The 20,708-nt window shown below is 47.7% G+C and overlaps 1 protein-coding gene across 3 annotated transcripts; it reads left to right on the top strand.

Moving 5' to 3' along the window:
• Positions 1 to 252: 252 nt before the first annotated feature.
• LOC311112907 (acidic leucine-rich nuclear phosphoprotein 32 family member D-like) lies at positions 253 to 20,176 on the top strand. 3 transcript variants are annotated; one of them, XR_014610933.1, is made up of 8 exons: positions 253 to 430; positions 1,835 to 1,984; positions 2,538 to 2,660; positions 3,079 to 3,268; positions 9,502 to 9,593; positions 14,489 to 14,555; positions 18,453 to 19,792; positions 19,837 to 20,176. XR_014610933.1 is itself a non-coding variant. In XM_084156046.1 (7 exons), the coding sequence occupies exons 1-7, from the start codon at positions 377 to 379 to the stop codon at positions 18,524 to 18,526; spliced, it is 753 nt and encodes a 250-aa protein (XP_084012172.1). In that variant the 5' UTR covers positions 254 to 376; the 3' UTR covers positions 18,527 to 20,176. The 3 variants fall into 3 exon arrangements, 1 of the variants encoding a protein (XP_084012172.1); XR_014610934.1 differs by having other exon boundaries at positions 254 to 430; positions 18,450 to 19,792; XM_084156046.1 differs by having other exon boundaries at positions 254 to 430; positions 18,450 to 20,176.
• Positions 20,177 to 20,708: the final 532 nt, after the last annotated feature.

Here is a 20,708-nt window from a genome sequence, read left to right as displayed (position 1 = left end):
TTAAGGTATCTTTACCTTTACTCAAGTATGACAATTTGGGTACTTTTTTTCCCTCCCACTGTGTAATTGGTTGGTTGTCTTGGTCCAACGACGTTAGGGTCCCCCAACGCTAGGGGGCGCATCCGTAGTTCGTCAATAGGTCAATGCGTTGTTGCCAGTTTGACTGCAGTGTGGCAACGCGGCCACACGGGAGGCGCTGTCGAGTATTTCGTTTCCCTCCCGTTTCCACTCTGCGCAAACAAGATCATTCACATTTGACCCACTTTCCGACTTCAGCGCTCTCTTTTCGCTTCAGAGCGCCGACCGTAGCTAGCAGGCTGAAAGAAACCGAGAACCGTTCCAACCAGATCCGAGAGAGAGAGAAGAGGTGGGGGAAATGGACATGAAGAAGAGAATTCACCTAGAACTGAGAAATAGGACGCCGTCAGATGTAAGTATATATATATTTTTTTGTTGCTAGATCTACCCAACAGCGGCTATCTTTTAACATGCGACACCAAAGTTTACTGTGTGGAAGTCATGGCGAGCACATGGGGTTGTCCTCTCAGAAAGCACAAGCCTGCTGCTAGAAATCGATCTTCTTTACCACTACGTTTTTCTCAAACTCAATTCTCATGAGATAAATATGTATCTTGTAAACTAGCTAGCTAATGCTATGTGGTGCATTGGTTTAGAGCGCTAGTTTAGCGATCTACGTTCACTTTTAGCCGAATCACTTTAGTCAAACTGGACTCGTGAGGTAAACAGGAAAACGGTTAACTACTATCACACAAATAAAAATACGGTTTTTATTTTGTATGTTAGCATCTGCTGCAGTTTTTTTTTCTTCTTCTCCCACAGATGTATATTTTGTAACAATCAGACTTACTATCAAAGTAAAGGCCAGCACACTGAACATCACTGCGAAAGCTAGCTAGCATTACGTTAGCCGTTTTAGCGGTAGCCATTTTTTTGAGAACTCAACGTGTAGGGCGCGTATCTAGCACGTTGGCTAACTAGCTAGCTACCAAGAAAGCGAATCATCAGATCATTTGACAAATTATAGCTACGAATATCGCCTATTGTGAAACGATAGTAAATGTACACAGACATGAACCGTTTGGGTACACTTTTAACCGGTTAAAGACCGTTAGTTAGCTAGCTAGCAACGTAACTTTGCTATGTTCGTTAGCTAGCTAGGTAACATTGGGCTGACTCGATTATGCTGAGCCGCGGTGCACCGGACTATGGCCGTTGACGTGAACTGGCAAAAAACGGTGAGGGAGGAGCGCCCGTCTCTAATCGGAACAGTAATCTGCGCCGCTCGGTCATGTTGGCAAAATGCTGCATCGTCCAAAAACGTACATCACTTTTCCATACACTCTTTTGAATATTCTAAGTAGTTTTAATTGGGAAGTCAGAGTTATCAAAAGCAATATTTTTTTGTGTGTGTGAACACAGAATCCTTCTCATGACTCCATGTTTTGACTCGACCTTTGAACGGGGAACTTGGGGCTCACGCCGAGAGGCAGCTCTGTTCCAAAACGCATGCAATCAAATTTCACTGGTGCAAAACACGGCTGTCCGGGGGAGATTAATCGAGTCCCCACACTAGCAGTTTACAAACAGTTCGGCTTCTAAACATGGCTACTTTTCAGGGGCCAAATAACACAAATTCGAAACACAAAAGCATTTTTTTCATTTGCACTTTATAAAAAAAAAAAATATATATATATATATATAGAAACACGTGTAAAATATTCAAAATAACTACTACTGAAACAAACTTTTCTTTCAACTCTCTCGCTCTTTCTTTCTTCCTACCCCTGTTTCTCTCCTTGTCCTTCTCTCCCAGGTTCAGGAGCTGGTCCTGGATAACTGTCGGTCGAACGAGGGGAAGATGGAGGGCATAACGGAGGACTTTGAGAACCTGGAACTGTTGAGTCTCATCAACGTCGGCCTCATCGACGTCTCAAACATACCCAAACTGGGGAAATTAAAAAAGGTAGAGCTGCTATGGATGTGTCCCCAAAATGGTATCCTATTTATATTATAGTGCACTACTTTTGGTCAGGACTCATATCCATCTCAAACATACCAAACTGGGGGGAAGGTAGCAAGCCAGCGTGCAGGGCCACACTGCTGTTTTCAAGTACTGTTGCGTCACAGTAAACCAACCGGTAACTACTGTAGAAGGGGATTTTATTTTTTAACATGGGGAAACCCGTGGGCCTTGTGTGCATGTGCATTTCCTTGTTTTGGCTTCAGCCCAGCTGAACTTCTCACTTAAAACAGTTTTTGTTTAATCCGGTAACATTTTCAGTAATTTAAATGTCTCATTGAACTAGTAGGCCTTTGGGGAAAACGGGCACCAATAGAATAGTGTACATTGTCATAGAGCGTCATAATAATCTGTATTTCCTTTTAACGGTTAAAATGCATAATTAACAGTCATAACAAAGTATAGCTTTCACCTTGTCACACTACACAAACAATAAACTTCTGCTCCCACAGACTGAAAAAATAGATGATATTAATGTTTCCTCCCTGTCCCGCAGCTGGAGCTGAGTGACAACAGGATATCCGGTGGTCTGGAGGTGCTGGCTGAGCGGCTGGTCAACCTCACACACCTCAACCTCTCTGGGAACAAGTTCAAGGACATCAGCACACTGGAACCACTGGTGGGTGTTAGGACTGTTACTGGATAAAGACCACTGGTGGGTGTTAGGACTGTTACTGGATAAAGACCACTGGTGGGTGTTAGGACTGTTACGGAATAAAGACCACTGGTGGGTGTTAGGACTGTTACGGAATAAAGACCACTGGTGGGTGTTAGGACTGTTACGGAATAAAGACCACTGGTGGGTGTTGGGACTGTTACGGAATATGATCGTTGTAGCTGTGAATAAGACTAATGGCTGGGAATTTGACTGGTTATAACCGCTTATAGCTTGGAATAAGACTGTCATAGCGCTTAAGATTTATAACTGTGAATACAGCATTTTATAGCTTTATTTATACCCCCGCCCTAAACCTGTTTATCGCTGTACGTGAGTGTTATTTCCAGCTATAACAGTGTTAAATCCCCTCCCTCATTAGAAAAAGCTTCCCGTACTGAAGTCCCTGGACCTGTTTAACTGTGAGGTCACCAATCTGGGAGACTACAGAGAGAGCATCTTCAAGCTCCTCCCACAGCTCACGTACCTGGATGGCTACGATATCGAAGACTGCGAGGCCTCCGACTCGGACGGCGAGGGAGACGGGGTCGACGACGACGATGATGATGAAGGTGAGACGTGCTGAGAGGGGAACTTATGGGGCGGCGGGTAGCCTAGCGGTTGAGAGCGTTGGGTCAGTAACCGAAAGGTCTGCTGGTTTGAATCCCCGAGCTTGCAAGTCGGACGACGACTGTCGTTCTGCCCTTGAGCAAGGCAGTTAACCACCAACAACAACTGTTCCCTGGGCCCTGATGACGTGGACGTCTATTAAGGCAGCCCCCCCCCCCCCCCCCCGCACCTCTCTGATTCAGAGGGGTTGGATTAAATGCGGAAGACACATTTCGGGTGAATGCATTTAGTTGTGCGACTGACTAGGTATCCCTTTCCCCAAAAATCTTAAAGAAACACCAACCGCGAAGTTGACAAATGAGCAGAATAATAATAACATCAAGGGACACTGTGTAATAGTTAGTTTCTGTAATTAGTGTCTGCAGAAATGGACCTGGTCACAGTGTCTCTGGCTAGGCAGATGGACATGGTCACGGTGTCTCTGGCTAGGCAGATGGACCTGGTCACGGTGTCTCTGGCTAGGCAGATGGACATGGTCACGGTGTCTCTGGCTAGGCAGATGGACATGGTCACGGTGTCTCTCTGGCTAGGCAGATGGACATGGTCACGGTGTCTCTGGCTAGGCAGATGGACCTGGTCACGGTGTCTCTCTGGCTAGGCAGATGGACATGGTCACGGTGTCTCTGGCTAGGCAGATGGACATGGTCACGGTGTCTCTGGCTAGGCAGATGGACCTGGTCACGGTGTCTCTGGCTAGGCAGATGGACCTGGTCACGGTGTCTCTGGCTAGGCAGATGGACATGGTCACGGTGTCTCTCTGGCTAGGCTCACGGTGTCTCTGGCTAGGCAGATGGACCTGGTCACGGTGTCTCTGGCTAGGCAGATGGACCTGGTCACGGTGTCTCTCTGGCTAGGCAGATGGACCTGGTCACGGTGTCTCTGGCTAGGCAGATGGACATGGTCACGGTGTCTCTCTGGCTAGGCAGATGGACATGGTCACGGTGTCTCTGGCTAGGCAGATGGACCTGGTCACGGTGTCTCTGGCTAGGCAGATGGACCTGGTCACGGTGTCTCTCTGGCTAGGCAGATGGACATGGTCACGGTGTCTCTGGCTAGGCAGATGGACATGGTCACGGTGTCTCTGGCTAGGCAGATGGACCTGGTCACGGTGTCTCTGGCTAGGCAGATGGACCTGGTCACAGTGTCTCTGGCTAGGCAGATGGACATGGTCACGGTGTCTCTGGCTAGGCAGATGGACCTGGTCACGGTGTCTCTGAATAGGCAGATGGACATGGTCACGGTGTCTCTGGCTAGGCAGATGGACATGGTCACGGTGTCTCTGGCTAGGCAGATGGACATGGTCACGGTGTCTCTGGCTAGGCAGATGGACATGGTCACGGTGTCTCTCTGGCTAGGCTCACGGTGTCTCTGGCTAGGCAGATGGACCTGGTCACGGTGTCTCTGGCTAGGCAGATGGACATGGTCACGGTGTCTCTGGCTAGGCAGATGGACCTGGTCACGGTGTCTCTGGCTAGGCAGATGGACATGGTCACGGTGTCTCTGGCTAGGCAGATGGACCTGGTCACGGTGTCTCTGGCTAGGCAGATGGACATGGTCACGGTGTCTCTCTGGCTCACGGTGTCTCTGGCTAGGCAGATGGACATGGTCACGGTGTCTCTGGCTAGGCAGATGGACATGGTCACGGTGTCTCTGGCTAGGCAGATGGACCTGGTCACGGTGTCTCTGGCTAGGCAGATGGACCTGGTCACAGTGTCTCTGGCTAGGCAGATGGACATGGTCACGGTGTCTCTGGCTAGGCAGATGGACATGGTCACGGTGTCTCTCTGGCTAGGCAGATGGACATGGTCACGGTGTCTCTGGCTAGGCAGATGGACCTGGTCACGGTGTCTCTCTGGCTAGGCAGATGGACATGGTCACGGTGTCTCTGGCTAGGCAGATGGACATGGTCACGGTGTCTCTGGCTAGGCAGATGGACCTGGTCACGGTGTCTCTGGCTAGGCAGATGGACCTGGTCACGGTGTCTCTGGCTAGGCAGATGGACATGGTCACGGTGTCTCTGGCTAGGCAGATGGACCTGGTCACGGTGTCTCTGAATAGGCAGATGGACATGGTCACGGTGTCTCTGGCTAGGCAGATGGACATGGTCACGGTGTCTCTGGCTAGGCAGATGGACATGGTCACGGTGTCTCTGGCTAGGCAGATGGACATGGTCACGGTGTCTCTCTGGCTAGGCTCACGGTGTCTCTGGCTAGGCAGATGGACCTGGTCACGGTGTCTCTGGCTAGGCAGATGGACCTGGTCACGGTGTCTCTCTGGCTAGGCAGATGGACCTGGTCACGGTGTCTCTGGCTAGGCAGATGGACCTGGTCACGGTGTCTCTGGCTAGGCAGATGGACCTGGTCACGGTGTCTCTCTGGCTAGGCAGATGGACATGGTCACGGTGTCTCTGGCTAGGCAGATGGACATGGTCACGGTGTCTCTGGCTAGGCAGATGGACCTGGTCACGGTGTCTCTGGCTAGGCAGATGGACCTGGTCACGGTGTCTCTGGCTAGGCAGATGGACATGGTCACGGTGTCTCTGGCTAGGCAGATGGACCTGGTCACGGTGTCTCTGAATAGGCAGATGGACATGGTCACGGTGTCTCTGGCTAGGCAGATGGACATGGTCACGGTGTCTCTGGCTAGGCAGATGGACATGGTCACGGTGTCTCTGGCTAGGCAGATGGACATGGTCACGGTGTCTCTCTGGCTAGGCTCACGGTGTCTCTGGCTAGGCAGATGGACCTGGTCACGGTGTCTCTGGCTAGGCAGATGGACCTGGTCACGGTGTCTCTGGCTAGGCAGATGGACATGGTCACGGTGTCTCTGGCTAGGCAGATGGACCTGGTCACGGTGTCTCTGGCTAGGCAGATGGACATGGTCACGGTGTCTCTGGCTAGGCAGATGGACCTGGTCACGGTGTCTCTGGCTAGGCAGATGGACATGGTCACGGTGTCTCTCTGGCTCACGGTGTCTCTGGCTAGGCAGATGGACATGGTCACGGTGTCTCTGGCTAGGCAGATGGACATGGTCACGGTGTCTCTGGCTAGGCAGATGGACCTGGTCACGGTGTCTCTGGCTAGGCAGATGGACCTGGTCACAGTGTCTCTGGCTAGGCAGATGGACATGGTCACGGTGTCTCTGGCTAGGCAGATGGACATGGTCACGGTGTCTCTCTGGCTAGGCAGATGGACATGGTCACGGTGTCTCTGGCTAGGCAGATGGACCTGGTCACGGTGTCTCTCTGGCTAGGCAGATGGACATGGTCACGGTGTCTCTGGCTAGGCAGATGGACATGGTCACGGTGTCTCTGGCTAGGCAGATGGACCTGGTCACGGTGTCTCTGGCTAGGCAGATGGACCTGGTCACGGTGTCTCTGGCTAGGCAGATGGACATGGTCACGGTGTCTCTGGCTAGGCAGATGGACCTGGTCACGGTGTCTCTGAATAGGCAGATGGACATGGTCACGGTGTCTCTGGCTAGGCAGATGGACATGGTCACGGTGTCTCTGGCTAGGCAGATGGACATGGTCACGGTGTCTCTGGCTAGGCAGATGGACATGGTCACGGTGTCTCTCTGGCTAGGCTCACGGTGTCTCTGGCTAGGCAGATGGACCTGGTCACGGTGTCTCTGGCTAGGCAGATGGACATGGTCACGGTGTCTCTGGCTAGGCAGATGGACATGGTCACGGTGTCTCTGGCTAGGCAGATGGACCTGGTCACGGTGTCTCTGGCTAGGCAGATGGACATGGTCACGGTGTCTCTGGCTAGGCAGATGGACCTGGTCACGGTGTCTCTGGCTAGGCAGATGGACATGGTCACGGTGTCTCTCTGGCTCACGGTGTCTCTGGCTAGGCAGATGGACATGGTCACGGTGTCTCTGGCTAGGCAGATGGACATGGTCACGGTGTCTCTGGCTAGGCAGATGGACCTGGTCACGGTGTCTCTGGCTAGGCAGATGGACCTGGTCACAGTGTCTCTGGCTAGGCAGATGGACATGGTCACGGTGTCTCTGGCTAGGCAGATGGACATGGTCACGGTGTCTCTGGCTAGGCAGATGGACCTGGTCACGGTGTCTCTGGCTAGGCAGATGGACATGGTCACGGTGTCTCTCTGGCTCACGGTGTCTCTGGCTAGGCAGATGGACATGGTCACGGTGTCTCTGGCTAGGCAGATGGACCTGGTCACGGTGTCTCTCTGGCTAGGCAGATGGACATGGTCACGGTGTCTCTGGCTAGGCAGATGGACCTGGTCACGGTGTCTCTCTGGCTAGGCAGATGGACATGGTCACGGTGTCTCTCTGGCTAGGCAGATGGACATGGTCACGGTGTCTCTGGCTAGGCAGATGGACCTGGTCACGGTGTCTCTGGCTAGGCAGATGGACCTGGTCACGGTGTCTCTGGCTAGGCAGATGAATGGATCTGGTTTATTATGAATGTTATTTATTTTAGGTTTATTCTGTATGAAGGTGAAGAATTCCCTCATGGCCGTGACCAGTACTACATTATATATAATAATAATAATAATAATATGCCATTTAGCAGACGCTTTTATCCAAAGCGATTTACAGTCATGCGTGCATACATTTTTGTGTATGGGTGGTCCCGGGGATCGAACCCACTACCCTGGCGTTACAAGCGCCGTGCTCTACCAGCTGAGCTACAGAGAACCACCCTATTATACTACATTATATACATTATACTACATTATATACATTATACTACATTATATACATTGTACTACATTATAATACATTGTACTACATTATAATACATGATATACATTGTACTACATTATATACATTATACTACATTATATACATTGTACTACATTATATAGGGCAGGGATCATCAACTAGATTCAGCCCGGGCCTGTTTTTCTTGAGCAGATGGTCAGGGGGCCGGAACATAATTATAAATCATTTGTAGACTGCAAATGAACTGCAAGAAGGCCAAAAAGATACAGTAATTTACTAAAACAATCATTTCAAACCTGCTTTACGTTGGGATACAATCCTGTGTGTCTTTTATTAAGCGTGCCGCAGATTTCCTGGTGTTTTTAAAATTGGATTTTAACATTGACATTCCAAAATAAATAAATAAAAATACGGCCAATGAGACGCCAGACCAGGGTATAGGGTGGCCAATCAGATGTACCGAACTAATTGAAATGGCACTTGACAGAGCTGTTGTCGTCTCTGGTCTGTCCTGTAGAGAGGAGGAAGAGTCTGTTGTCTCTGGTATTTCCTGTAGGGAGGAGGAAGAGTCTGTTGTCTCTGGTCTGTCCTGTAGAGAGGAGGAAGAGTCTGTTGTCTCTGGTCTGTCCTGTAGAGAGGAGGAAGAGTCTAATGTTGTCTCTGGTCTGTCCTGTAGAGAGGAGGAAGAGTCTAATGTTGTCTCTGGTCTATCCTGTAGAGAGGAGGAAGAGTCTAATGTTGTCTCTGGTCTGTCCTGTAGAGAGGAGGAAGAGTCTAATGTTGTCTCTGGTCTGTCCTGTAGAGAGGAGGAAGAGTCTAATGTTGTCTCTGTCCTGTAGAGAGGAGGAAGAGTCTAATGTTGTCTCTGGTCTGTCCTGTAGGGAGGAGGAAGAGTCTGTTGTCTCTGGTCTGTCCTGTAGAGAGGAGGAAGAGTCTAATGTTGTCTCTGGTCTGTCCTGTAGGGAGGAGGAAGAGTCTAATGTTGTCTCTGGTCTGTCCTGTAGAGAGGAGGAAGAGTCTAATGTTGTCTCTGTCCTGTAGAGAGGAGGAAGAGTCTAATGTTGTCTCTGGTCTGTCCTGTAGGGAGGAGGAAGAGTCTGTTGTCTCTGGTCTGTCCTGTAGAGAGGAGGAAGAGTCTGTTGTCTCTGGTCTGTCCTGTAGAGAGGAGGAAGAGTCTAATGTTGTCTCTGTCCTGTAGAGAGGAGGAAGAGTCTAATGTTGTCTCTGGTCTGTCCTGTAGGGAGGAGGAAGAGTCTGTTGTCTCTGGTATTTCCTGTAGAGAGGAGGAAGAGTCTAATGTTGTCTCTGGTCTGTCCTGTAGAGAGGAGGAAGAGTCTGTTGTCTCTGGTCTGTCCTGTAGAGAGGAGGAAGAGTCTGTTGTCTCTGGTATTTCCTGTAGGGAGGAGGAAGAGTCTGTTGTCTCTGGTCTGTCCTGTAGAGAGGAGGAAGAGTCTAATGTTGTCTCTGTCCTGTGGAACAGAGGTGGAGGAGGGAGAGTCTGAAGAGGAGGAGGAAGAGGATGACGAAGAGGTCGTTGCAGAGGAAGATGATGACAGTGGAGAGAGTGGAGAGGTAAGAACACAGATGTCATGTTGAATACACGTATGTTACATGTTTAGCACAATAAAAAGCTTATTACTAACTGAATAGACCCCTTGACTTTTTCCACATTTTGTTACGTTACAGCCTTATTCTAAAATGGATTAAGTAAAATAAAAATTCCTCAATCTACGCACAATACCCCATAATGACGAAAACAGGTTTTTTGCAAATGTATTACAAATATTAGACAAAATCAAATACCTTACTTACATGAGTATTCAGACCCTTGAAATTGAGCTCAGGTGCATCCTGTTTCCATTGATCTTCCTTGAGATGTTTCTACAACTTGATTGGAGTCCACCTGTGGTAAATTCAATTGATTGGACATGATTTGGAAAGGCACACACCTGTCTATATAAGGTCCCACAGTTGACAGTGCATGTCAGAGCAAAAAACAAGCCACGAAGGAATTGTCCATAGAGCTCCGAGACAGGATTGTGTCGAAGCACAGATCTGGAGAAGGGTACCAAAACATGTCTGCAGCATTGAAGGTCCCCAAGAACACTGTGGCCTCCATCATTCTTAAATGGAAGAAGTTTGGAACCACCAAGACTCTTCCTAGAGCTGGCCGCCCGGCCAAACTGAGCAATCGGGGGAGAAGGGCCTTGGTCAGGGAGGTGACCAATAACCCGATGGTCACTCTGACAGAGCTCCAGAGTTCCTCTGTGGAGATGGGAGAACCTTCCAGAAGGACAACCATCTCTGCAGCACTCCACCAATCAGGCCTTTATGATAGAGTGGACAGACGGAAGCCACTCCTCAGTAAAAGGCACATGACAGCCCGCTTGGAGTTTGAATGGGAGAAACTCCCCAAATACAGGTGTGCCAAGCTTGTAGCGTCATACCCAAGAAGACTTGAGGCTGTAATTGCTGCCAAAGGTGCTTCAACAAAGGTACTGAGTAAAGGGTCTGAATACTTATGTAAATGTGATATATTACATTTACATAAGTATTCAGACCCTCTACTCAGTACCTTTGTTGATAGATATAGATATATAAATAAAAACATTTAAACCGTTTTTTGCTTTGTCATTATGGGGTATTGACTTAAATGTAAATGTATTGTGTGTAGATTGAGGGAAAAAATACAATTTAATCAGTTTTAGAATAAGGCTGTAATGTAACAAAATGCGGAAAAAGTCAAGGGGTCTGAATACTTTCCGAATGGACCATCTGCTTCCACTTTTTTTTAATAGGTGAACACTAACTTATTACACGTTTTCTTACCAATGTCCTAATTGAAACAATAACAGTATTGATTGACTGATTTGTTACAGTGATAATAGGTAATATAGGCTGTTGATGTCTTGAATCCGAGAATATGAGAATGATGCCACCCATTGTTCAGAGAGTCGGAACATGCGTTACGATTAGGGGTGTAACGATTCGTTTTAACGATTCGATTTGTATCACGATTCGTGGTTGTCGATACAATTCAAGGACGATATTGGTTCATTTAGAACGATCCGAAACGATTCAGTGACTTGAAATCGATTCAGTAACCTTTTAGCCAAAAATTCAACCAGTGTGACTGAAATAAATACCTGGATACTGGACAGTGCAGGTGAAGTTTCCTAGATTCCTGTTTCTTGTAAGGACCGCAATGGTGGCTTGATAATTTCTCGCTCGTCGGCTTCTCCTCTGTCGTCCGCCATGCTATGTTTTGTTGTCTTGGCGCCTTTGCGCTGCTGCTGGCGCGATGACGTCACGGATAGGCAGACTGAATCGAGTAATGTTTAAAGCCTTTATCATTAAAAGTGCTAAGAAAAAACATCCATATAAAGTCTGACGTGCTTAAATCCAATGGGTTATTTCCTAGTATCGATACAATCGATTTATTACATTTTAAAACGATGTTAGATCGATATATGTTGTCCAAAAGGCCAACTCGCCGAGCACAGATCGATGTAGTTGGATCATAGGAATATAAATCGATACATCGATGTAGTAGATGGATCGTTACACCCCTAGTTACGATGCATTAACGTGACACTACAACGTTCTTTGGCAGCCATGTTGGCGCCTCATCAGCATTACATGGGGAATATTTTTAAACCAGGGGTGTCCAAAGATATGGCCCAAATCGAAACTGCGTAGAAATAATGGACCTACATTCGTACAGTTACTTGACTGTGTCCAGCTCTTCTAATAATTACGGTAATGAAGAGGGCGAGCGACTATAACCCTGAGACAAAATGAGTTTGACACCCCTGATTTTAAACAATGCTATATAACTGAATGTATGGGGCGGCAGGTAGCTTAGTGGTTAAGAGCGTTGTGCCAGTAACCGAAAGGTCTAAATGACTAAAATGTATAGAATTAGAGAACTCTTCAGAATAGGGCTAGGTGGTATACCGTATTTTAGTAAGGACCGGTTTTGGCTTTTTACTTTACCATCTATAACGGTATTTACTTCTACACTGAACAAAAATATTAAACGCAACATGTACAGTCTTGGTCACATGTTTCATGGGATGAAATAAAAGATCCCAGAAATGTTCCATTTTTTTTTTTGCAATTTTAAAAAAATATATAGAGTAAAAAGTCAAGGAAAATGCTTTAGTAGCTGTTTTTCAAAGTATTTCAGCCATTTTGTTTCATAGCTGCTAATCGCACAAATAAATCCAAATCTATAACCCACCTTGCGCAGCGACACTGCCTGGCTAGGGGGCTTTGTGCTGATTGATTCATTTTTGGAGGCGCGGCCATAAAAGTTGGTTTAATTCACTGAAGTCTACAAAGTGTGGCTTTGTCCTCGTGTTTCTTGGCTATTTACATTGTTTCGTTCACAAGGTCGTTTTTTTTTTTTTTTTTTTACGTTTTTTTTTTTTGTCTGCTGCTTCAACTGATAGTGAAGAGATGCCGTCTACTACTAGTCAGATCCCAAAATCTCACAACACGTGACCCGACTCGAGTGGGCCCGTTACCACGGTAACCCCCCCCCCCCCCCCTTTAGTGGCAGCTGAACATTTAGTCTCTTCTGTTATTTTGGTTAAAAGGAACAAAATTATGAATTTGAGCAATATATTATTACTTTTTACTAATATATGTTTTGTTTTTAGGAACGTTTAGCATGGTCACCAGTTTTTTTTATTTTGTGTTTTATAATTATGGCGATGAAATGTGTCGTCTGATAAATCAGAGTAGCTGGTCGATTTTTGCAATCTACCTGCCACAGTGGCTGGTGGACCAAAAAGTTACTTTGTCACTCCAAGCCCTGTCCCCTGTCACTGAAGGAGAGTCACAAGCACTTTCTTGCTGTTCTCTCTGACTGGTCAGATAGATGTTGGTGACATGCTGCTTTCCACAATAGTTATATAATTACACTTAGTTTGAATCTTACTATCTGCTAGTTAGTCTTTCCTTAGCAAGTTGTGGCTAAAATAAATAGTGTTAGCCGCTAATCCCTAGTTAGTCTTTCCTTAGCAAGTTGTGGCTAAAATAAATGGTGTTAGCCGCTAATCGCTAGTTAGCTGGCTAGCTAAATGTACCAAGAGTCAGAGCAAACCTAGCTAGCTAGCTAATACAGCCTGGTGCTGTTGTAGGCTTAGATAAGCATGTTTGTGCAGCTGTATCTTTTTAAATCAGAGGAATTGGAGAAGCATGAATATGTTAACTAGCTAGCTACATGAGGTTAGAAAACATGGAATGTAACATCTAATTAGGGTCACCTGGAAACACTGACCAACACTTTTTTTTTTGTTCTTACCCTGTCAATAATTCCTTCCTGGCTTATTCATTTGTTGTCAAACAACAACGTATTCAATGTTCTGCCCACTATATTCCAACGGTAGAATTTGAATAATCATACTATTTCCATGATTCCAACAGTTCACCAATTAACTTGTCCTAGATTGTTTTTCCCATATGATGTGGCACAGTGTGGACATGATGATAAAAGTCCAGGACATGTGTAAAAATGCTGGGGGAAAGATTTTGATTGAACAGTATAAAACATTCAGAAAGACCCATTTTGAAATGACTTATAATTGATTAGTTAGTGTTGCCACCCTAGGGTCATGAACTACCCATAAAGCGTATTCATACTGAACAAAAATATAAATGCAAAAATTCAACCATTTTACTGAGTTGGGTGGATTATCGTGGCAAAGGAGAAATGCTCACTAACAGAGATGTAAACAAATTTGTGCACAGAATTTGAGAGAAACTTTTTTTGTGCGAATGGACAATTTCTGGGATATTTTATTTCGGGCTCGTGAAACATGGGACAAACACTTTACATGTTGCGTTTTTATATTTTTGTTCAGTGTAGAAGCAAATACCGTTATAGATGGTAAAGTAAAAAGCCAAAACCGGTCCTTACTAAAATACGGTATACCACCTAGCCCTATTTTGAAGAGTTTTCTAATTCTATACATTTACATTTTTAGTCATTTAGCAGACGCTCTTATCCAGAGCGACTTACACCAGCAATTAGGGTTAAGTGCCTTGCTCAAGGGCACATCGACAGATTTTTCACCTAGTCGGCTCTTTACATGTTGCGTTTTATATTTTTGTGCACAGACGGGAACTTTTATTATTCAAAAACATGTAGATAATAGGCAGAATCACACCCAAAGCTGATTTGTGAAGGCGCTGGAGGCAAAACTGTAGAAACAAGAACACGTCCCTACACACTTCAAAAACATAAAATGGCATCATACCTTCAAAAATGTGAAAAATATTGTAATATGACATTTTGGCCATATCGCCCAGTCCTAATTCAAAAAGTTGGGCCAACTCTCTAATTGCAGGCGCCTAGTTATTGTTTCTGATGTGAACGCCACAAAGCGGGATCAACAAGTTAGCCCGCTAACCCTACGCTGCCGACGTGTGCTCGTTGTACTAACTGTTTCTCTCTCTAGGATGGGGAGGTGAACGGAGATGTCGATGATGACGAGGATGAAGATGAAGAAGAAGAAGAAGATGATGGTTAGTAGCGTTATACACAATCTCAAGTGTAGTCTGGTCGCACTGGTTTCCAAACTTCCATAAAATGTTTAATTTGGCTTTGTACATGCATACACGAAGGCTTTGATCCCAAATGGTACCCTATATAGTGTCCTGTGGGCCCTGGTTAAAGTAGTGCACTACATGGCACCCTAGTCCCTATATAGTGTCCTATGGGCCCTGGTTAAAGCAGTGCACTACATGGCACCCTAGTCCCTATAGTGTCCTGTGGGCCCTGGTTAAAGTAGTGCACTACATGGCACCCTAGTCCCTATAGTGTCCTATGGGCCCTGGTTAAAGTAGTGCACTACATGGCACCCTAGTCCCTATAGTGTCCTATGGGCCCTGGTTAAAGTAGTGCACTACATGGCACCCTAGTCCCTATAGTGTCCTGTGGGCCCTGGTTAAAGTAGTGCACTACATGGCACCCTAGTCCCTATAGTGTCCTATGGGCCCTGGTTAAAGTAGTGCACTACATGGCACCCTAGTCCCTATAGTGTCCTATGGGCCCTGGTTAAAGTAGTGCACTACATGGCACCCTAGTCCCTATAGTGTCCTGTGGGCCCTGGTTAAAGTAGTGCACTACATGGCACCCTAGTCCCTATAGTGTCCTATGGGCCCTGGTTAAAGTAGTGCACTACATGGCACCCTAGTCCCTATAGTGTCCTATGGGCCCTGGTTAAAGTAGTGCACTACATGGCACCCTAGTCCCTATAGTGTCCTATGGGCCCTGGTTAAAGTAGTGCACTACATGGCACCCTAGTCCCTATAGTGTCCTATGGGCCCTGGTTAAAGTAGTGCACTGCATGGCACCCTAGTCCCTATGGTGTCCTGTGGGCCCTGGTTAAAGTAGTGCACTACATGGCACCCTAGTCCCTATAGTGTCCTATGGGCCCTGGTTAAAGTAGTGCACTACATGGCACCCTAGTCCCTATATAGTGTCCTGTGGGCCCTGGTTAAAGTAGTGCACTACATGGCACCCTAGTCCCTATATAGTGTCCTATGGGCCCTGGTTAAAGTAGTGCACTACATGGCACCCTAGTCCCTATATAGTGTCCTATGGGCCCTGGTTAAAGCAGTGCACTACATGGCACCCTAGTCCCTATAGTGTCCTATGGGCCCTGGTTAAAGTAGTGCACTACATGGCACCCTAGTCCCTATGGTGTCCTGTGGGCCCTGGTTAAAGTAGTGCACTACATGGCACCCTAGTCCCTATAGTGTCCTATGGGCCCTGGTTAAAGTAGTGCACTACATGGCACCCTAGTCCCTATGGTGTCCTGTGGGCCCTGGTTAAAGTAGTGCACTACATGGCACCCTAGTCCCTATAGTGTCCTGTGGGCCCTGGTTAAAGTAGTGCACTACATGGCACCCTAGTCCCTATATAGTGTCCTATGGGCCCTGGTTAAAGTAGTGCACTACATGGCACCCTAGTCCCTATAGTGTCCTGTGGGCCCTGGTTAAAGTAGTGCACTACATGGCACCCTAGTCCCTATATAGTGTCCTGTGGGCCCTGGTTAAAGCAGTGCACTACATGGCACCCTAGTCCCTATATAGTGTCCTGTGGGCCCTGGTTAAAGTAGTGCACTACATGGCACCCTAGTCCCTATAGTGTCCTATGGGCCCTGGTTAAAGTAGTGCACTACATGGCACCCTAGTCCCTATGGTGTCCTGTGGGCCCTGGTTAAAGTAGTGCACTACATGGCACCCTAGTCCCTATAGTGTCCTGTGGGCCCTGGTTAAAGTAGTGCACTACATGGCACCCTAGTCCCTATATAGTGTCCTATGGGCCCTGGTTAAAGCAGTGCACTACATGGCACCCTAGTCCCTATATGGTGTCCTATGGGCCCTGGTTAAAGTAGTGCACTACATGGCACCCTAGTCCCTATAGTGTCCTATGGGCCCTGGTTAAAGTAGTGCACTACATGGCACCCTAGTCCCTATAGTGTCCTATGGGCCCTGGTTAAAGTAGTGCACTACATGGCACCCTAGTCCCTATAGTGTCCTGTGGGCCCTGGTTAAAGTAGTGCACTACATGGCACCCTAGTCCCTATAGTGTCCTGTGGGCCCTGGTTAAAGTAGTGCACTACATGGCACCCTAGTCCCTATATAGTGTCCTATGGGCCCTGGTTAAAGTAGTGCACTACATGGCACCCTAGTCCTTATATAGTGTCCTATGGGCCCTGGTTAAAGCAGTGCACTACATGGCACCCTAGTCCCTATAGTGTCCTGTGGGCCCTGGTTAAAGCAGTGCACTACATGGCACCCTAGTCCCTATAGTGTCCTATGGGCCCTGGTTAAAGTAGTGCACTACATGGCACCCTAGTCCCTATGGTGTCCTGTGGGCCCTGGTTAAAGTAGTGCACTACATGGCACCCTAGTCCCTATAGTGTCCTATGGGCCCTGGTTAAAGTAGTGCACTACATGGCACCCTAGTCCCTATAGTGTCCTGTGGGCCCTGGTTAAAGTAGTGCACTACATGGCACCCTAGTCCCTATAGTGTCCTATGGGCCCTGGTTAAAGTAGTGCACTACATGGCACCCTAGTCCCTATAGTGTCCTGTGGGCCCTGGTTAAAGTAGTGCACTACATGGCACCCTAGTCCCTATATAGTGTCCTGTGGGCCCTGGTTAAAGCAGTGCACTACATGGCACCCTAGTCCCTATATAGTGTCCTGTGGGCCCTGGTTAAAGCAGTGCACTACATGGCACCCTAGTCCCTATATAGTGTCCTGTGGGCCCTGGTTAAAGTAGTGCACTACATGGCACCCTAGTCCCTATATAGTGTCCTATGGGCCCTGGTTAAAGTAGTGCACTACATGGCACCCTAGTCCCTATATAGTGTCCTATGGGCCCTGGTTAAAGCAGTGCACTACATGGCACCCTAGTCCCTATATAGTGTCCTATGGGCCCTGGTTAAAGTAGTGCACTACATGGCACCCTAGTCCCTATATAGTGTCCTATGGGCCCTGGTTAAAGTAGTGCACTACATGGCACCCTAGTCCCTATAGTGTCCTATGGGCCCTGGTTAAAGTAGTGCACTACATGGCACCCTAGTCCCTATAGTGTCCTGTGGGCCCTGGTTAAAGTAGTGCACTACATGGCACCCTAGTCCCTATAGTGTCCTATGGGCCCTGGTTAAAGTACTGCACTACATGGCACCCTAGTCCCTATATAGTGTCCTATGGGCCCTGGTTAAAGTAGTGCACTACATGGCACCCTAGTCCCTATGGTGTCCTGTGGGCCCTGGTTAAAGTAGTGCACTACATGGCACCCTAGTCCCTATATAGTGTCCTCTGGGCCCTGGTTAAAGTAGTGCACTACATGGCACCCTAGTCCCTATATAGTGTCCTATGGGCCCTGGTTAAAGTAGTGCACTACATGGCACCCTAGTCCCTATATAGTGTCCTATGGGCCCTGGTTAAAGTAGTACACTACATGGCACCCTAGTCCCTATATAGTGTCCTGTGGGCCCTGGTTAAAGTAGTGCACTACATGGCACCCTAGTCCCTATAGTGTCCTATGGGCCCTGGTTAAAGTAGTGCACTACATGGCACCCTAGTCCCTATATCGTGTCCTGTGGGCCCTGGTTAAAGTAGTGCACTACATGGCACCCTAGTCCCTATATGGTGTCCTATGGACCCTGGTTAAAGTAGTGCACTACATGGCACCCTAGTCCCTATATCGTGTCCTGTGGGCCCTGGTTAAAGTAGTGCACTACATGGCACCCTAGTCCCTATATGGTGTCCTATGGGCCCTGGTTAAAGTAGTGCACTACATGGCACCCTAGTCCCTATATCTTGTCCTGTGGGCCCTGGTTAAAGTAGTGCCGTACACGTTATTCTTTTTGGTCCATATCTAAATGTTCTCTCTTTCTGTAGAAGAGGAAGACTCTCCAGCGAAAGGAGAGAAGAGGAAGAGGGATCCTGAGGATGAAGATGAAGAGGAAGATGATTGAGTGTCCTCCCCTGACCCCCACACCCCTCAATATCTCAGATACCCCCTGACCCTTCCACCCCTCAATATCTCAGATACCCCCTGACCCTTCCCACCCCTCAATATCTCAGATACCCCCTGACCCTTCCACCCCTCAATATCTCAGATACCCCCTGACCCTTCCACCCCTCAATATCTCAGATACCCCCTGACCCTTCCACCCCTCAATATCTCAGATACCTCCTGACCCTTCCACCCCTCAATATCTCAGATACCCCCTGACCCTTCCACCCCTCAATATCTCTGATACCCCCTGACCCTTCCACCCCTCAATATCTCAGATACCCCCTGACCCTTCCACCCCTCAATATCTCAGATACCCCCTGACCCTTCCACCCCTCAATATCTCAGATACCCCCTGACCCTTCCACCCCTCAATATCTCAGATACCCCCTGACCCTTCCACCCCTCAATATCTCAGATACCCCCTGACCCTTCCACCCCTCAATATCTCAGATACCCCCTGACCCTTCCACCCCTCAATATCTCAGATATCTCTTGACCCTCCCACCCCTCAATATCTCAGATACCTCCTGACCCTTCCACCCCTCAATATCTCTGATACCTCCTGACCCTTCCACCCCTCAATATCTCAGATACCCCCTGACCCTTCCACCCCTCAATATCTCAGATACCCCTCTTTGGCCTTTAGTTGCCCCCCTATTGCCACTATTGCCCATCTCCTCTCCCCATGTGTCCCAAATGTCAACCATATTCCCTATATAGTGCGCTACTTTTGACCAGGGTCCATAGCCTTGAAAAGCCCAATGGGTCCTGGTCAAAAGTAGTGCACTATGTAGGGAATAGGGTCTAATTTGGGAGTGAACCCTACACACACCCCTTTGCAAGGACTTGAGTTGCCCTGTGTCGTGGTCATTTGGGGGGGGGGGGGTTGGAATCCTGAAACAACCGAGTCGTTCGTCACTGCGCAACATTCCGTGACATCACCGGGTGGGAGGGGCTCTGTCTGACGTCGTCATGATGTCACCGCCGGCGTTCCAGATCAGGTGGGGGGTTCCGTGTTCCGTGATGACGTCATCAACTACTTCAGAGATTCTGTCTGGAAACAACATCATCATCATTGCCCAGACAACCAACGAACCACCCAACTTTCCCAACGAGGACAACTCCCCAACCGTGGATGCGTCCAAAAATGGTTCCCTGTTTAGTGTTCTACTAGGCCCGTTTCGAGCTCTGTTCAACGGTAGTGCACTATATAGGGAATGAGGTGCCGTTCTCTGGTCTAAAGTAGTGCACTATATAGGGAATGAGGTGCCGTGCGGGACATCGCTAGAGTTTGTTTTTGCCGCCAGAGCTTTTAAAATATTTTTTCAGAGGACTTTTTGTTTTGTATTTTGTCAGTGCCGTCTGTCTCCTCCTCCCTGTGTTTTGGGTTAGGATTGGACCGGAGGTAACATCACGCTGGGTTGCGTCCCAAATCACACCCTGTGCCCTATAGTGCACTACATAGGGAATAGGGTGCTATTTTGAGACACACTGTGTACACTGGCTGGTTGTGGCTGTTTTTTTTACTTTGTGTAAGCAAAAAAATTTAATAAAAAAAAGACAACGTACAAAAATTGACTTTTGTAAATAAAATCTTAACATTTTCCTCCTTGTTCTCCCTCTTGTATGTTTTTATATTTATGATTTATTCATTTATTTCTCTCTCCGTATATTTATATTATATCTAATGAAAAATGGCTCCATTCTAATGTGACCGTGTTGCCATGAACTAGACAAAGGGCTCCATCCTGCTTTAGCGGAGACAGAATTCATATGTCGGCTCAATCGGAAATGTTACGTATCGGCTAACCACATACAGGGGCTAACCACAACCAGGGGCTAACCACATACAGGGGCTAACCACAACCAGGGGCTAACCACATACAGGGGCTAACCACATACAGGGGCTAACCACATACAGGGGCTAACAACACATACAGGGGCTAACCACATACAGGGGCTAACCACATACAGGGGCTAACCACAACCAGGGGCTAACCACAACCAGGGGCTAACCACAACCAGGGGCTAACCACATACAGGGGCTAACCACAACCAGGGGCTAACCACATACAGGGGCTAACCACAACCAGGGGCTAACCACAACCAGGGGCTAACCACAACCAGGGGCTAACCAC

Source organism: Coregonus lavaretus (genome assembly GCF_964263955.1).
Source record: "Coregonus lavaretus genome assembly, chromosome: 39".
Lineage (NCBI taxonomy): Eukaryota > Metazoa > Chordata > Actinopteri > Salmoniformes > Salmonidae > Coregonus > Coregonus lavaretus.
The sequence above is the reverse complement of the archived record's forward strand: the minus strand, read 5'-3'. Positions and strand labels throughout refer to the sequence as shown.